The 19,527-nt window shown below is 41.3% G+C and overlaps 1 protein-coding gene across 1 annotated transcript in view; it reads right to left on the reverse strand.

Moving 5' to 3' along the window:
* Positions 1-19,527, reverse strand: part of PDE11A (phosphodiesterase 11A) — a 572,166-nt gene that overhangs the window by 207,409 nt on the left and 345,230 nt on the right. Inside the window, exons 7-9 of the mRNA XM_069733206.1 lie at positions 15,038-15,113; positions 9,585-9,652; positions 5,083-5,175 (exon numbers count right to left, since the gene is read on the reverse strand). Coding sequence (XP_069589307.1) covers positions 5,083-5,175; positions 9,585-9,652; positions 15,038-15,113 — 237 coding nt within the window. The remainder of the gene's footprint in view (positions 1-5,082; positions 5,176-9,584; positions 9,653-15,037; positions 15,114-19,527) is intronic.

Here is a 19,527-nt window from a genome sequence, read left to right on the forward strand (position 1 = left end):
TCAGCGGCTGCTATATATCTCACTTCCCTCGGACGAACCTAAAAGAAGTGAGAGTGCCGCAGCCCAACAGCAGTTACTGATAGGCTGCAGTGCTCACATAGCATGATAATGTCAGGCAAGCCCTGGGAGACCCCATACCAACATAGCTGCAATGGCCACAATACAGAAGGCGAGTTTAGGCTATTTTTATTTTGCATGGGGGAATAAAGTATTTAAGAAGGGGTTGTCTCAAGAAAGTGAGAGTTCAGTAGCTCAATAGCAGCTGCTGATTGGCTGCAGTGCTCACATAGCATGACAATGTAAGACAAGCCCCTGGAGACAGGGTGATAATATACCTGGAATGGTGACAGTACAGTCGGTGAGTATAGGGTACTTTTATATTACATGGGGGTGAATATTAAGTTGTCCAAGTAGTGGAATACCCCTTTAAATTACACAATACATGCTTTTATGTAACAATCCATACATTTGAGTTTTTTATGCATGTTCAACACTTGTATTACCCTTGTATGGCCATATAAAAAGTTTATATGGGCCAGAAGCACTTGTAGCCATAAATGATGAGGTCCAATAGTTTTACCCAAGATAGTCAACCCAACAAATCAATGTTGCCCCCTTTTACATTGAAAACACAAGGCTGGAGTTAGTTCAGAGCATGGTTATTTTGTAATTTATGTGACTATATATTCAGTATGGGTAAGGGCATTTGGGGCATCGAGAAGGGAAGATGCTGACACTTGTTTGATCCATGCATGAATTCTTCAATTTTTGGTTTATTTCCAAACTCTTTATTGCCTATGGAAATTGAAATCCATCACAAGTCTGCACCACCCAATAGAAAAGGTGATGGAACCAACCTTGGCTAGATCCCTTCTCCTAGAAGCTACTCTTGTCTTTGCTTTGCTTTGTAGATTTTTTATCTTGGGTTATATGGCTTTATTATTAATATAATATAGAAAATGACGCCTTACCTTGACATGTGAATTCCTGTGAGTTAATTAGTAAGAATAGCACCCTCTCGCATAATGTTCCCTGTACATGAAACTCACTATTGGTCATGTAGACACACATAACAGGAGAATTTTCTTTTCTCCTGTAATAGGGCTATTAGGATTATGTCAAGGAATCAGGTTCTATTTCAACATGAACATTTTTATAATGATCACCTGTCATCTTTTTAAAACATATTCTATTAAGTTAAAAGTCACTTTGTAAAATTCAGATAATTACTTCTTCTTTTCTGTGTCTGTTCTATAAATTCAGTTCAGTAATAGAAACTGTGCCGTTTTAGTGGTTGCCCAGGGCTAAAGATAAACTTTAATGTGATATGAGACAGTTGGGTGTTAAAAGAATAATCATCATCCTTTATTAGCCTTCCAGACTGATGGCATCCCTTAGGAAATACGAAGATTGTACAAGTATGCCCAAAATGTAGGATACAATGGTGAAATGTTAGCTAATGAATTTACTTGCCAATACATAATAAAAACCATTAATATGCACTTGTCCATACTGACCCATCACTCCTGGCTAATAGGCAGGTAGACATACTTTATTTTATAGACGCTAAGGAAAGCTTAACGGGGTTGTCCAGGCTTGGGGTTCGAGTCTGTAGTTACTGCAAGTAACTACAGACTTGTGAATCCTCATAGCATGCAGTGTGCACACTGTCAGGATTCTCCGGTAGCGGTAAAGGGACCGGGTGAGCATGTGACCACAAGTATGTGATTTACATACATGCGGTCACGTGCCGACTAGACGTGCGTGACCTTGCTCAAGTAGTCAGAATGTTTCTAGACATATGCAAATGACATACTTGCAGCACATGACCGCCCACTTCCAGCAATGAAGAATCCTGATAGTGCGCACTGTGCATGCTGTGAGGATTCACTAGCTTGCATTCACAAAGAGTTGCTGCAGAGCCTGGCCTGGACAACCTCTTTAAATGTGGCCCTCTACAAAGAATCATTGGTGATTAGGACAGTCATTTTATTAGCGTTTTCTCCATCAACAGTGGAGAGATTTACTAATCTTGTCTACTATTAAGAGCGGATGTAGACTAGGCAATCTGAAAATGCACAATAATCTCGGATTCTTGGAACACCCATATAAGTTTGTTGGAATGTGCACTGATTAAAAATTGTAACTGAAAATTCTTTCTTTGAGATGGTATCTACAAGTTCATGGCAAGGCACGATGACATCGGGACATATCTACATTAAGTCCAAGAACTTATGCTGTGACTTAAAACTGCAATTCTTCAAACATGTTCTAAAAATTAAAGGGAACCTGTCACCTGAATTTGGCGGGACTGGTTTTGGGTCATATGGGCGGAGTTTTCCGGTGTTTGATTCACCCTTTCCTTACCCGCTGGCTGCATGCTGGCTGCAATAGTGGATTGAAGTTCTTTCTCTGTCCTCTGTAGTACACGCCAGCGCAAGGCCAATCTTGCCTTGCACAGGCATGTACTACAGAGGACAGAAAATGAACTTCAATCCAATATTGCAGCCAGCATGCAGCCAGCGGGTAAGGAAAGGGTGAATCAAACACCGGAAAACTCCGCCCATATGACCCAAAACCAGTCCCGCCAAATTCAGGTGACAGGTTCCCTTTAAGATCTGTTGATTTAGATCTTTGGTCTTCAAGTATGCAAAAGTAGTAATTTAGAAGTCTTATAATATAGTCTTCCACAAAAATGTGCAAACATGACGTATGAGAAAATGTGATGGCTAAAGATCTACAAACCATCTGACTGAAGGGAGAAAGTGTTTCCGAAAATAGAAGGTTATAAAAGTCATACAACTTTACCATTATATTACCTTTTAACCCCTGAAGAGGCCTAAACAAAATTTATAATACTTTTTAACATCTCATGACAGCAACTAAGGACAGAGAGCAGGCCCTTAGAATGTTGCTACACTTATTTGTGTACTTATGAAGTAGTCTCAAAACCACTGAGGAAGAGAAATCTAGCAATTATAGCAGAATGGAAGAATATTTGCATTAACCCATTATCTACCAATGTCCTTTTTTGGGGACGCCTAATCTTTAGCTTCTAGCAACTAAGATTTTTTAAATTTTTATAATTAGGTCCAATTTTTTGTGTTGTGTTTGTAAAATGAATGTTTTCAAAATAGGAAATCATGTCATTGTCATTTTTAATTGAATATTGAGACGCCCTTTTCTGAAAATTCTGTACTTGTAAAAATTTTAATTTGGCAACTAATGGGTTAAATGGAGAAAGTACTTTTACTGTGGTCGTTCCTCTCCTTATCTGGATTTAAAGTTTGCTCTTTTATCATTAATGCAAGTTATATTTTTAAATCACTATTCCATTTAGAAAACGAAAGCATTACAATAATAATGGACATTGCAAGAAAAAAAGTGTTTTTATGATCAATAAAGCACAAAAGGGATAAGTGAAGATAAAGTGGGATCTTGTGATCAACATCAGAGAAAATATTTCTGGCTTATTCTTGTGCTTAAATAATTATGTAAGGTTAACGTGTTTTATCTTTCCTGATTTTGTTCTTTAAAATGTGCATTTCTACCTTTTATAGTAAGGTTGTAAATATCCTATAATGAAAAGTTATTATGCAACACTCGTGGATCGAAAGCATTACAATTTATTTATTGGCTTCCATTTTACCCACAGCTTTTCATAAAAGTAGAGTAATTTCAACATATGAAGGTTTCATCAAAGAAACTGCAGAACATTGACTGCAAAAAGTCAATTTCAATCTTATTACCTCAGCACCACTGAGTTTTTCCCACAGTACTAGCAGGGATGTCACCGAGGTCACGGCAGTTCAGCCAGGCTGGGAACGGAGCCTCAGTGACTGGAGGTAACCTTGATGATGTCACCACCAGTCACTGAGGCTTCGCACGCAGCAGTTCAGTCACCAGTGGTTCTCAGCCTGGACGGTGGTATTTTGGCACCATCCAGGTTGAAAACTGTTTTTTTTCCCAGACATGGATTACGGCGTGGGACAGAACCATGGAGAGGTGAGGGATATTGTTGTTTTTTATTCTTGGTTTATTACAGGAGAACGAGGGCTTCGGTGGAATAGGTGTTTGGTGAGTATAACTGTGTCTGTTATTTTTAAATAAAAAAGGAAAACTGTGTTTTGCTTTACTTCTAATAAAGGACTTTATTCTGGCTGTATCTTTATTTACAATACAATTGTAGGAATAGTAATGGATAGGTGTCTTACAGACGCCTCTCCATTACTAAGCCATGAGCTTGATGTCACCTGACAATACAAAGGTGACATCAACCCTACAAATATGAACCCAACTTGCCACCACTACAGGGCAAGTGGGAAGAGCTGGGCAAAGCACCAGAATTGGCGCATCTAATATATGTGCCGTTTCCATGGCCCCTTACCAGCCTGAGAATACCAGCCCCAGCTGTCTTCTTTAGCATGGCTGGTTGTCAAAAATGGAGGGAACATCACGCCGTTTTCTTTAATTATTTATTTAAATAATTGAAAAATATGGCGTGGGGACCCCTCTATTCTTGATAACCAGCCTTGCTGAAACTGACAGCTGAGAGTTGCAGCCCCCAGCTGTGAGTATTGCCTGGCTGGTTAGCAAAAATACAGGGGAACCCACGCCGGGGTTTCATTTTAAATTATTTATTTACAGCACAGGGACGGCTGAGGAATACTCCCATCTGCCGCTCCTGCTCTCGCTGTTATTAGTGGCAGCAGGTGTTGGATGATGAGAGCAGTTGTCCCATCAGCTGACTCTGGTGACCGAAGGTAAACTTTATACCTCCAATTACAGCTGAGTGCTCACGCTGTCTTTTGACAGCATGGGAACCGCGGCTCTCTGACTGGCGGGGATGGTTTCAATGACGATCAGAAGCTGTGATTGCACATGACAGCACAGCAAACGCTGGATATTCAACCCCCAATTCAAGTGAATGGGGTCCCGGGTTCAGGTCCGGGTACTGTTCTGATACTCGAACCCGAACTTTTTGAAACTGTTCAGCCGAACTCGCCTCACCCAAACATACAGGTATCCACCCATCTCTAATGAAGAGTACTTTCACATACAAACTTAAAAACATCTACTTACATCTAGAGCCACTGATTGCTTTGCCCATGACTTCTTTACTTGATCGTACATTATCGTGTTGTTAATTCCAAGTCCGCAGAAGATAACAAAAGCCTAAACCAACACAAGAGGTAACGAAACAGTGAATAAGATGTAGATTACAGGACAATTTAGAACTCACATCCTGAAAATATTTTGGGAGATTTACTATTGTAGCCCAAACATTTTAGACATATTTATTATTTGCACCACAAAAAACAGATGTTGGCTTCTTCCAAGGTGTCAAGAAAAGAAGCCACTACTTAGACAGGGTATAAAATGCGCTTCTCCCTGCTCTGTGGAGTAAGATTTGTAGCGTAAGGTACACCATATTTCTTCATGTATTAGATGAGCGCCCTATCCTGCCACCATCCCACCCTGGCTCAGCCAATATTGGCAGAGCTGGCCCATACTGGTGTGAAAGCGCAAAATATTGAACATTTTTTTACAAACTTACAAAATTTTTCAACTTTTTAAAGTGAATAGGATGAATAGGGGACTAAGTCTTTAAGTCTTACGTGAGCCAGAGATGCAACAGTCCATCAAACTGCATGTGTCACTATGATACGGGTGGTGCATCTTCTGACTGTCTCATTTATGCTTATGCTTTCTAAAACTAAGTGTTACACACATGTTTCGGTCTCCGCTTCCTTCTCCTGGGTCTGCTGCCCTCTGCTCCACGTCAGTTTTTGCAAGTGGAGCTGTGATATAATTTCCCAGAGCCAATTTGAGGCCCATTAAAGGGAACCTGTCACCCCGTTTTTTCAGATTGAGATATAAATACTGTTAAATGGGGCCTGCGCTGTGCGTTACTATAGTGTATGTAGTGTACCCTGATTCCCCACCTATGCTGCAAAATACATTACCAAAGTCGCCGTTTTCGCCTGTCAATCAGGCTGGTCAGGTCGGGTGGGCGTGTTCACAGCGCTGTTTCTTCCTCAGCTTTACGTTGGTGGCGTAGTGGTGTGCGCATGTTAAGGTGACTAATCCACTGTGGGCACGTGAACAAGGAGCGCGCGATCTGCGCTATCACCCCCTGTCATCGGTGGGGGCGGCCATCTTCCTGCGGCCGCGCGTGCGCAGATGGAGTGCTCTGCTGCACGGGGCTTCAGGAAAATGGCCGCGGGATGCCGCGCGTGCGCATTAGAGATCGCGGCGGCCATTTTCCCAAAGCCGAGATGCAAACTCGGCTTTGGGAAAATGGCCGCCGCGATCTCTTGTGCGCACGCGCGGCATCCCGCGGCCATTTTCCTGAAGCCCCGTGCAGCAGAGCACTCCATCTGCGCACGCGCGGCCGCAGGAAGATGGCCGCCCCCACCGATGACAGGGGGTGATAGCGCAGATCTCGTGCTCCTTGTTCACGTGCCCACAGTGGATTAGTCACCTCAACATGCGCACACCACTACGCCACCAACGTAAAGCTGAGAAAGAAACAGCGCTGTGAACACGCCCACCCGACCTGACCAGCCTGATTGACAGGTGAAAACGGCGACTTTGGTAATGTATTTTGCAGCATAGGTGGGGAATCAGGGTACACTACATACACTATAGTAACGCACAGCGCAGGCCCTATTTAACAGTATTTATATCTCAATCTGAAAAAACGGGGTGACAGGTTCCCTTTAAGATACTCACCTGTGTCTTCGGATAGTCCTATGCTTGGTATGCTCCACCATCTATGCTTTTGTGCTTGTGCTTGCATTCATCTCTATTGGGTTCGATTTCATCCGTCCTGCTAATCCTGAGTTTGCTGTGTTTGCCAAGTCATCTTTGTTCACATTCCTTCCTCTTTGCTGCATTGAGGCTTGGGGTCTGTGTGCCCGCCCCGACCAGAGACTTAGGGTACCGTCACACAGTGGCACTTTGATCGCTAGGACGGCACGATCCGTGATGTTCCAGCGATATCGTTACGATCTCGCTGTGTCTGACACGCTACTGCGATCAGGGACCCTGCTGAGAATCGTACGTCGTAGCAGATCGTTTGAAACTTTATTTCGTCGCTGGATCTCCCGCAGACATTGCTGAATCAGCGTGTGTAACGCCGATTCAGCGATGTCTTCACTGGTAACCAGGGTAAACATCAGGTTACTAAGCGCAGGGCCGCGCTTAGTAACCCGATGTTTACCCTGGTTACCAGCGTAAACGTAAAAAAAACAAACATTACATACTTACCTTCCATGTCTGTCCTCCGGCGCTGTGCTTCTCTGCACTGGCTGTGAGCGCCGGGCAGCCGGAAAGCACAGCGGTGACGTCTCCTCTCTGCTTTACGGCTGACCGGCGCTGACAGTGCAGAGGAAAGCACAGCGCCAGAGGACAGACACGGAATGTAAGTATGTAGTGGTTTTTTTTTTTATGTTTACGCTGGTAACCAGGGTAAACATCGGGTTACTAAGCACGGCCCTGCGCTTAGTAACCCGATGTTTACCCTGGTTACCAGGGGACTTCGGGATCGTTGGTCGCTGGAGAGCTGTCTGTGTGACAGCTCTCCAGCGACCACACAGCGACGAAACAGCGACGCTGCAGCGATCGGCATCGTTGTAGTATCACTGCAGCGTCGTTTCAGTGTGACGGTACCCTTAGAAAATTCAACTTATCAAGCAAGGCTTAGACTAGGCAGCATCTGCCCCATTTTATCTTTGTACTGTATAACAATTGTGAGATAGCGCTCTCTGAGTGTGTTCGCGGACACTCGCTTGGAAACAGGATTAGAGCACTCAGGCACGATTTCTCACATAAACAGTCTATTCCGGTTTATTTAGACTCATAAACCGCAACATGAACAGTTCATTATATACATCAGTGGAACATAATAACCATTAACAGTCTGTTGCAATGGCAGATACTCGTCTGCCCGTAACCCATTATCTGGAGTTACCTTACAGAAGCTCCTGCTCCACTCACTGAGTCCTGTCAGTCCTGATTCCAAGGGAAGCTGCCTAACTGGGATCACCGTCCTTGTGACCAGGACACTCCAGACAGTCCAGACCCGCAGTGGGAACAGTAGCTTCCCCAACGTAGTTCTGTCACAGACTCCGCACATATGGCCTCTCCATGAGCTATTCAGGAAGACCAGTCCCAGGAACTTCCAACACACAGGCCTTCAGTCCATGGCCACACCATGTGCTTCCAGGAATCCAGTCCACTCCAGGACATTCCAACACCCAGGCCATCCAGGACCTCACACTCTGACCATTAAGGTCCAACTCTGAACCATGCGACCAAACCCTGGTCACATTATGTAGCTGTAACCCCCATAGGTGGAAGGTGTGTGGTTAGTCAGTCCCACCCAGCTCTCTGACTAACCCTGTAAGCCTCCCTTTAAAGCTACAAACAATTGTGGAACTACAGGTCCCGGAACAACATTACTTCAAGCTTACAGCGCAGAGAATCTCTTCCGCGACACATACCGGCCATTTACAATAATGTCGGATGTTATCTCACCATCATAGTTATGCCCACAACTGCCATGCATTCCCATGGCCTCAATACGCCTCTGTGCATATTCTGAGAACATGCAGCGCCCCTTAGCTGTAACAGGGGTCACTGCATCACACTATGTATAAATATAACATTTTTATTCCCAAATCCAAATTTTCTATTACATTTCCTGTAATACAGCATATCCATATTCTTTAAGGGAGTATATCTGCAAAGAATGACAGTTCAGACCATGCATAAGCACTTGGTGAACCCTTGGTTTGGGCAAACAGTTCATTGCACCTTCCCGCCTACCTTTTTTCCATCTATTTCTGCCCTTCTCTGGTATCTGTAAAATCCGAACTACTGTCAATCAAGGTGATATAAGGCAGAGATAATTGCAAGAAAAGTAGATGGGACAATGCACTGAACTACTCAGCTTTACCAAGAGAGCGACAGGGCATTTTATGCAGTCAGAATCACTTTACAAGATTTGCATAGCTTGACCCTTGGATGGATGCACAAGAGGATCTTCTGGTGGCTCGATCTCAGAAATGATAATGAGGGCAATCTCAGCCATCAATCAACCTGATACGTTTGCATGGATCATATTAAACACCACTTTAAGGATTGCATAAGTTGTATGTGTGCCCATGTAGGGGTGCAATGTATACTGCTATGCACACACATAGGGACACAATATATACGTAAAGATTTATGAAGTAACCACAGTGTTTGATTGGATTTCACTTTTATATATAACTCTAATGTTATTTGGAAGTCTGAAGACTGTTGTGTATAAAATCGAATCTCTGTATTATCAATCACTGTTGTGCCATTGACCTTTTGGCAGTTAGATGGAGTCTGGAGACTTTAAGGCCAAGCAGAGGGAAAATCAGTAGATCATTAACTTCATGTGTTTTACCACACAGTGAAACGATCTTATAATTACTGTTCTTAAAGCTTTTCATGCATTTGGCTTTCAACTGCAGCCAAAAACTGTGCAAATGTTTCCATGGTCTCACATACACTGTAAAAATTGCTGCTTACGCCTGGCTCTTTCTCACCTCAAATAGTCTTTGATCGGCATCATCAAATGGCTTTCCATCCAATCTGTTCAATACTTGTGCTACGCCTGAAAATACACATAAATTGGTAAAGTCAAATTCCTACAAACAAACATGTCCAGTAGCTTGTAGATTTTGCACTGGTGGTGCTACGCAGTCACATAAGACTATCTGCAACTGTATGTTGGACAATGGTAGACTTCAAGGTTAGAGGGAACTTGCCTTCAGATTCATGACGCCTGAACTACAAGCGCGATTACAGCCAGATGTGTTTTATTCTGGAGTGCTATGGTTTTGCACTCTGTAAATACTTTGAAAAGAGGACTGTCTGTCTCAGATGACTAGTCCGAGTTGGCTCTCCGGCCGGCTTCTCCTTGCCCTGATTTATTTGACTGATAGGTCTTTCCCTATGTGTATAGCAAAGAAACTCGGCGCTCAAATTAATGTGATCAAGTGAGGTTTTAATGGTGTCCACAAGGTAGTAACAGAAACGTTTAATAAAACATACCAATACCAATGTTTTATTAAACGTTATCCCCATATTAACTCTTTCACGGCCAGAAACTGCTTGTCTGCTATGCCTTCACTATATAATACTCCCACTATACGGTTTTTGTCATTGCCAAATAATTTTTCTATCCCTATTTTCAGATTCAATACCCGTCTTATTTGCCATATGTCCTCTTAAATGGGCAGCAGTCTCAGTTATAGCCTGGTATGCTTCCACAATATATCATCTCGCCACATCATCTGCTTCCACTGCCACCAATTGTTTTTCTCCTGTTTACAGACTACCTCTAGCAATAAGTGATCTCATGGGTCCACCCAGATCTCTACATATACTATAACGGGTTCGTTTTTTCACTCTCTACGCCACTATGAATTACTCAAATGCTGTCTTCACGTATCCTCTGGTCTAAATTTCTTGTTAGATAGCATTCTCCATATTATATATTTATAACTGTCTGACCATTTTTTGTTTGTATATACTTTATTTGTTTTATTTCATCATTATTGTTTTGTAGTGACTGATGAAGGTCCATTATCTGGACCAAAACGTTTCTGTTACTACCTTGTGGACACCATTAAAACCTTACTTGATCACGTTAAGTTGAGTGCCGAGTTTCTTTGCTATATATCTTACGGTGTGGGAACCTACTCTGACACCTCTCTTAAATGGCTGTGCACACGCTTATTTATTCTCCCTATATGTAGACATAGGAAAAGGTCTGACAGTCGGGACAGAGAGAAGCCGGCTGGGGACCCATCTCAGACTAGTCAGCCAAGACACATAGTCCCTGGCCGGCTTTTCAAATTATGATCAGTCTGAAAAGTCATAGCACTTCAGAAGAAGACACACCTGGCTGCAATCGTCCTCAAAGAACAGGCAACATGAATCTGAAGACAGGATCTGTTTAGAACTACCATATTTTCGGTCTGAGTGCGATATTAGAAAACACTGTATCATACTCGGACCAATGTTATTCTATGGGTCTCTGCATATGTCCAATTTTTTCCTAGGACAGAGTCTGTCTGAGGGAAAAAACGTTGCACGCATAATTTGCATCTGATATTTGGATCACACTCGGCCCTGCAAAATCAATGAGTCAGTGGAAAAAAATCGGACTGCACTCGGATGACATCTAGATGTGGTCCGATTTTCTCGGACTGACAGAAAGGAGAAGATGGAGATTTTTTTTTCCATCTTCCTCTCATCCAAGAAACTGGATCACACTGTGATCGCACTCTGATGAAACTCTGATCAAGGTGTGATTAGAATAATCGACCCGATTCTCTTGGATGAGAGAAAATACAGTGGTGTGACCCTAGCCTAAAGGTCTTCTATTTGAAAAAGCTGTTTGAGTTTGTACTTGTCAGTACATTGTATATCAAAACTTATTTTAATATTCATACTATGATTAGAGCAGAGGCTACAGGAATATATTAGCAGGGCGAACATGCTTGGATGGTTTCACATCGCTGAAAGACTCTTACAGAATATGCAAACATGCTGACATATCATTCTACGCATTTCCTCCATGGCTATCCTCAGGAGGAGAAAAAGGGACCACAGACATCCTTTCCCACCAGCTGGTGAAGGTCCAAGCAATTTGACTGCCACCAATCTACCATCCTGTTATGCTTAGCATAAATAAGTACACTCAATATCTCACTGAACTTAAGAACAATTTCCAAAATTTTGACCAGACTGAGTGTCATAGAACAATTTTTTAATCCGGAACATTAAAGTAGGGTCACTAATATAACATTCATTACAAAATCTTCAAATTAGTTGCTGAAAAAATGAATACACCCCTCATCAAAAAATACTACATCTAGTATTTTGTATGACCTCAATGATTTTTAAGGACAGCACCAGTTTTTCAGGGCGTGGAATGAACAAGATGGCATCATAATGCAGCATCTTTTTCCATTCTTCAAGAGCAACCTCTTTTAAAGTATGGATGCTGGATGGAGAGTGATGACAACTTGCCTCTTCAGAATTCCCCATAGGTGTTCAGTTCAGGTCAGGAGACACTTGGCCACTAAACCACTTTCACCCTATTCTTCTGCAGAACTGTAACAGTGGCCTTAGATATGTGTTTTGGATTATTAACATGTTGGAAAAGTGCACATCTACAAAGGGCAAGGAGTGATGGCAGCATCTTCTCTTTCAATGTAGAACAGAATATCTATTTATTCACCATGAATGCAATCTAGCTCCCTGACACCAGCAGCACTCATGGAGCCCCACATAAGGACACTGCCACCACCATCTTTTACTGTAGGCGCCATGCATTTTTCTTTGTATTGCTCACCTTTGCAACACCATAAAGTTTTGAAGTGATTAATTCCAGAAAACATTCATGTTATTTCCCTCACTTCGAAGTATGGAGTCCTAGTAGTCTTCATGTTTTCCAGCATGGGCCCGGGATAATTGTAGGCGGGCTTTTGTGCATGGAATTTAGGAGAGGCTTCCTTCATGGCCGACACACATGTATGCCAATCCTCTACAGTGTACTCTGTATTGTTTCATGGGAGACACTCACCCTGGTGTGGTTTTCTACTTTAGGTATCTGCAGTGAACTTGCATGTCGATTTTCTTCAACACTTCTCATCAGAAGATACCGCTGTTTAGGTGTCAACTTTGTGGTTGGCCTGGATGTCTCTGTGAGATGGTTGCAGTTCCCTCTTTGTTAAATTTTTATATCATTTTTGCTACAGAATTCTGACTCATATGTAAAGTGTTGCTGAACTCCTGGTAGCCTTCTTGTGTAAAAAAATTATTTTGTTTCTCAGGTCTTGTGACATTTCGCTTCCATGTGCTGCCATTGCTGACAGCATGACGTGGCAAGGAGTTATCTTTCTTAAGTAACACCCTTTTATAGTCAACTGTCTCCTGTTTAATGATTAATTAGACCTGTGGTTGAATTCTTGTTAATTAGAATTTTGTAAACTTTAGCTTTGCTTCTAAGACTTTCATTGTGGTGTACTCATCTTTGCAACATGGTCTTGAATTAATTTGTTAGGAAAATTACTTTTTATGTGTGCAAGATATCAAATCTTGTTTGCAATCGATGGCCCACATTTGCGGGAGTATTTTGCAGTATGGTTTAAACGGAAAATGTTGATTCTGAAAGGAAACAAGGTTTTCTGACAAATCTGTTGGGGGTGTACTCATTTATGTTAAGCACTGTACCTATCAAAAACTAGATGTACTGTAGCAAAGTGAAACTTGTAAATATTTAAGTTGGCAACAAACTGTGTGGTCTTCGGTTTAAGGAGGATCTTTCATCAGTTTGAGCAAGTTAAACTTGCCACATCATGGATTAGTGGCTGCAGAGTTGAGTTAAAGGTCGCGTTTATGTTTTATTATGTTTTAATTTGTCATCTCTGTTGCTGAGATATTAGGTTGCAAAGTTTTTTTTGCTAATTGTGCTAAGACCTGGGGATCACTGTCAGAGATTAATTTCTGGGGGTGGCTACTTTTTCCCATGCATGATGTTGACCAATCATAAGCAGGAGGGGTCATACAGGTTGGAAAAAAAGAATGGAGAATGTCACACTCGGCTTTGTCTGTGGGAGACATGTAATGACACACGGGACTATTCTCCTCACTGATCTATGCTATGTATCATTACATGCCGAGACTTACATTATCCGGTGGTGTGTTCTTTTCCCCCCTGTATGATGCCACCTGCTTATGAGTGGTCAATGTTATACAGAGGAAAAAGTCAATGCCTCTAGAGACGAATCTGTGCTATGATTGTTCTAAGTGAAAATTTGAATTTAAACTTTATACGCCAATATTTCCACAATGAAGAGGAGAAAGTAAAAATAAAAACTACATTTTATTCAGCTTTGCAGCCACTATTTTATAATGTGGCCAATTTAACGTGCCAAAACTGGTGAAAGGTACTTTTTAAGTTTTGACAATTTTTTTCATTATACTTCAGAGATAATCATTCTATTTTTTTTTTACTACAGAGGACTAATCCCGTCTCTCCAGACACTTAAAAAAAATCTGTCAACAGATTTTAAAGCACAAACTGCATACACTGTTAAAATAGACCTCTTAGATCCAATGAGGCGGATGTGCTTACTTTTGAGAATCCATGTAAGAATGGCTTTTTAATCATTTTATCAAGACGGAGTCCAATTATAGCTGAAGTCATATAATGTACATTTCAATATCAGGCAGGAAAACTTTCAAAAATGGATTAAACAGCCTTTCTGAAACACATTTTCAAGGCATATACACCAGTATCATCAGGTCTAAGAGATGTATTCAATTATGTATGCAGTTTGCATTGTGAAATCTGGCGACGGATCCCTTTTTTAAAGTGCTATGTGGACAACACGGGATTTAAACTCTACGTTATGTTATTCATGTAGAACGCTGGTTCTCATGTTTGCAGCTGCTGCATTTGGGTCCTGAGACATAGCTGTCGGCCAAATGAGCGTTCGACCTAAAACGGGAAAGGTTTATTCTGAAAACATGCACATGTGTCTCTTTATATAGTGCATGTAAACTTCTGGCTTCAACTGTATCTGTATATATATATATATATATATATATATATATATATATATATATATATACGTATTTACTATATATTTCATAAAAATAATAAATAAAATAGAAACGTTTTAAGATAAAGTTTCAGTCCTATATAAAATCCTAAATTAGAAAACCACGATATACAGTAGCAATAAGTTCTGCTATACTGTATCTGTACTTGACCTTGGCAGCTTAAAATATTAGCTAATGTGTGCGATTACTGGCTGATTGTGTTACATTTCCATTTAATTCATTACAATGGCTCATTTTTTTACCAGGACGATTGAGTGCTAAGATTGATAAGCCCCTACTTTGACATTTATATATGAAGGAGATAAATGACCTCATGACGTCAATGGTTACAGATCCTCCTCTCGTCTAGACCACTTACCGATTATCTGATGGTTACTGTTCCATATAGGAACACACAGCACAGATCTGATGTGAAACCCGGAGAATTGGTCAGCCTAAGACACAACGCGAAAAGGAAGACGTGAGCAGACAGCAACTTCATCTTCACTTTCTAGAAACATTTCATATCACACACAAAACCTTGTGAGAGGCAGCCGGTATTAGCGGGAACGCGCCATTCTTTTGTGTAGTGACTCATTCTCTGCCTCTTATCTGGCGCTACAAGAGCCCGATTCACCCGACATGAAGAAACTCGAATTCAAGCAATTATATACAAGAAGGGGATGCGGCAGTGTTGGATCTAGGCAGTCTGGCCCCTTCTTAATTTTTTTTTTTTTTTACAATTTATTTCTATTTCCAGTTTAGGAAAGTCACACTTCTATCCATTAACACGTGTGATTTGTTTCCCTACTATTTATATATACTGTACCTGTCATAGTTTAGCCTTAGGAAGAAATTATAAAAAGGAACTGGTAAATTATTTCGGCAATTTAAGGTCATATTCACACATTGAGTTATTACATTGGTGCATTTTTTTAATGCAAATTAAGAGCTGTAAAAAGTTATGAGATTTCAGAAATCTCATGCGCACGATTGATTTTTTTTTTTTGATTGAATTGGAAAACTGCTGCGTTTTTTTTTAAAACTGCGGCATGTCGATTCTTTCGGCGTACTTGCAACGTTTTTTCGCCATAGAAAGCAATGAGAAGTGCAAAAACGCTGCAAAAAAACACAACCGTGCGTTTTTGATTAATAAAACTAACTTTGTTAAACATGTACTGTGGATAAATGACACATGGAATCTGCATGAAAAAAAAAAACAAATCAAAAAAGTGCATCAAAAATGCAGCAAAAAATGCAGCAAAACCTGCTTTTTTAAGCAGCTTATTTACTGCCATGAAAGCAAGTTTTGTTTGCAGATAAAAGCAGCATGTGAACACAGCCTAAAAACCCATACCTAGGTAATTTTTCTTTACTTGCCTAATGTTCCCAAACTGTAGAGCTTTGGGATGGGAAGTCACCTATCCAGCTATGGCTCCACTCCACAGCGACTTTTGGCTTTGCAATTTTAAGATTGTAAATGTAGTGCTGCCCGTCACAACTAAGGATTTTAAATGTGGTCCTGTAGAAATCAGAAGGGTTGCAATTTTTGTGACTTGGTAAAAAAACATTTCAATCTTGTCCGACCATGTAGCTCTAGCCTTAAAGGGACATTTTTCTTACTTAAATGCATAAAATTGGGGCTTAAAAACATTTTTGAAATTGGGTTTTGTTAAAAATTTTGCACCGTTTGCCTCCTATAGCGGCTGTATTATACTGTCTGTTGCTGACTGCAGAATGAGATAATGGGGTCGGCCACGTCATCTTTATTTTATCACATGTGTTGGGGAGATGATTTTGTGGCACTATTATTCGGGTGTGACAGGTCCTCCTCCTGCTCTTGCTGGTGCAGCTCTGCAGTCCATTCAATGGCGGCTGCTGGAGGAGCATGTGACCAGACCTGTCCGCCAGTCTCCTCCAATAGAAAGGCAGTTTTCTCATGTAAGGTTTTCAATTGGACAAGGCCGATGGACAGGTGTGGTCACATGATCCTCCACCAGCAGTCATTGTATGGACTGGAGATCTGTGCAGGAAAGTTGCACTACAGACAACTACATGGGTGCAGACCTGCTCAATGCAAGCGTATTGACCGAGGACAGACAAGTCTAGCCGGAATATGCCCAGAAGTATGCAAATCACATACTTGCACTCACATGACAGCCCGCCCTCCAGTGTCGACACTGGAGAATCCTCACAGCACACAGTGTGCGCAATGTGGGGATTCCAAAGTCTGCAGTCACTGCAGACTTGTAGCCTAAGGCTGGATAACCCCACCAGTATGCAGTAAGCTCATTAGCTCCATCTAGTGGACGCTGATGAGGATTTGCAGCTCTGTATTAGAAAAACTGAGTTCTAAAATGATATAATATAAAAACTGAAACAATTCAGAGAAGAAAAATATTTTAAGGAAAAGTTCACAAAAAAATCAATATCAATGTCAGAAATGCATCACAAGCTAAACATATTTACTAACAGTTGTATTACTTTGTTATATGAATGAGAAACCCATCAGAGCAGTTCTAAACTTTTAAGAGGAAGAATAGGTATGAGTTACTTTTTCCAAAAAAAAATCAATGGACGGATAAAAGTCACTTCTATTCCCTTTAAGCCTTCCTCTGTGCGTCAGTATTTGCCAGCCACGGGATTTACATCTAAAATGAAGCTGTTGACATAATTTGCTCTGACATGTTTTCACAGACGAAACAAAATGATAGTGGCATGTTTGTAGGACAATGTTTTTTCTTGGAACATTCATTTCGTTGTATAATGAATATTTTACAAATAAGTAAAAAAATAAAATAAAAATAAAACCCACACAGTATGTATTTCAATTTATAAAACTTCTGTATGAAAGTTGCGCACATAAAATGAAACTTTAGGTCAAACTATCTATTAGGTCAGTCATTCACTTACTGTCATAATGTTGCTTCCTAGATACAGTCCATGGGGACATCGACAAATGCAAATGCGTAGAGCAACACGATCTATGACCAGTTGAGTTGGGGCAAGAATACAATGTATATTTATACACTGCTGAATTATTTAGTAATTCTCCCATGTAAACAAGCAACTCATTTGTGATAAATTATATTTTATAGAGAAGCCAGTGCATAAGTAGAGAACTGGTAGCTCTGTACAGCCTTTGGATATCATAGTCTTGTTGCTTTTTGTAAGGTTAAACACGACTGGACTTATACTCACCTCCGGTTTTGGTACCATTCCAGCGATATTGGCTCTATCTATCCCAACGATCGCATAACTGTGTGACGTCATGCAAACCCTGCAGCCAATCAGTGTCCACGTCACTCTCCCCGCCTTCAGACGTATCACATACATCAGTAGAAAGAGAGACAGCAACAGCTCTCACTTCATTCAGATGAAATCAATTTGTCCGAATGCTGGGAGAGTGAAACGGCCATTGATAGGCGTCAGGGTTTATGGCTACACAATCGCCGAAAGAGACAGTGCCAATGTGATAATGGTGGACTGTTCTGCTGCATTTCTACCCCTGATGAAAACAATCGCACTATGTCTACAAACGTTATGTGGTTTCCCTATGTAATGGTGATGTGCGTCTTCTATATTGTATGGTGGTAATGTACAGCATAGAAGTAATGTAAAGTGTTAATGTACAATGTAAGTAGGTCATAGTGCAGGATAAGCACAGGGTTAGATTAGGGATAAGATAAGTACTGTTTATATAGTAAGTGGTTTAGGTGAACACAAGATAAGAACAACAAGTTTTGTCTATAGGATAGGAAAGTATAGGATATATTTAATGGATAGAACTAGCCCAATGGGTGGGAACTAGTGTTAATAAGAGGTGGGCACTTCCTGGTAGTGTCAGGAGATAGAGAAGTGTAGTAATAAGTTCAAGTCTAGTAGGCTGCTAGGGTCAGCATGTGTCTACCATTCGAGGCAGTGGGACGCGATTCTATTATCCCGAGCAAACTTCCCTGTCACACCCAGAGCCCAAGGTCTGACCTAGGGGCTGCTGGCACATTGTCTCCTTTAGTGTACAGGGGAAGATGGACAGGGACCCACCAAGATGGAAGGTAACAGTTCCCGGGTGCACTGCTGACCAGGAAGTGAGATCCCTGGGGCTAACAGAGTCAATGAGCAAAGGGATGCTCAAGGTAGAACAAATGGTGGGATGAAGATGTGTTGTGCAAAGAAAGTAAGGAGCATGATGTGCTGTGCCCTATCCCATGTGTTACTACCTGATGAACTTGAACTGACTAGTAAACGTTTGTTTGTTGAAAATAACTTGGGGTTCCCTGAGTTGTGTCTGGTGGCTCCTAAAGATGGTGGACTGGAGACATTGGAGGACTGCGGCCCACACATGAGCGTGACGCACCCCACACCTGACAGCACACTGGAACATTGTTTTCCTGTAAAATGCAGGAGTGTAACAGACAGCAGCTTGGACATGACAACAGCTCTCGTGCAGTTTATACCGACACCACTGGGAAGGCACCGGCACCAGAGGTGAGTATAAATGTTATTTTAATAAGGGGATACATACGGATTGATAAAGGGCTGTTTCAGTTGGGGGCATCCCCTTTAACTTTATGTATATGCAGTGAACTTGGAGCCCACAATGATATAATAAAAAAGCAATATGGTGTTATACAATGGACATTTACTTTAAAAGAAGTTCTCTGCATTGGACAATCCCAACAAGAGAAAGAATAATAAGCTTATCGCAAAGTATGCCTCTACTAAGACTCATACCAATCGGCTCTTCACTTTGGGGAAGCCGACTAGCAAGGCTATATTCACATTGAGTTTTTTTTTTTTGAGGCATTCAAAAATTAATTTTTCATGCAGAAATGGCTTTAGGAAATTCTTTTTTTTTTTTTGGGGGGG

Source organism: Ranitomeya imitator, chromosome 7, assembly GCF_032444005.1.
Source record: "Ranitomeya imitator isolate aRanImi1 chromosome 7, aRanImi1.pri, whole genome shotgun sequence".
NCBI classification, from domain to species: Eukaryota; Metazoa; Chordata; class Amphibia; order Anura; family Dendrobatidae; genus Ranitomeya; species Ranitomeya imitator.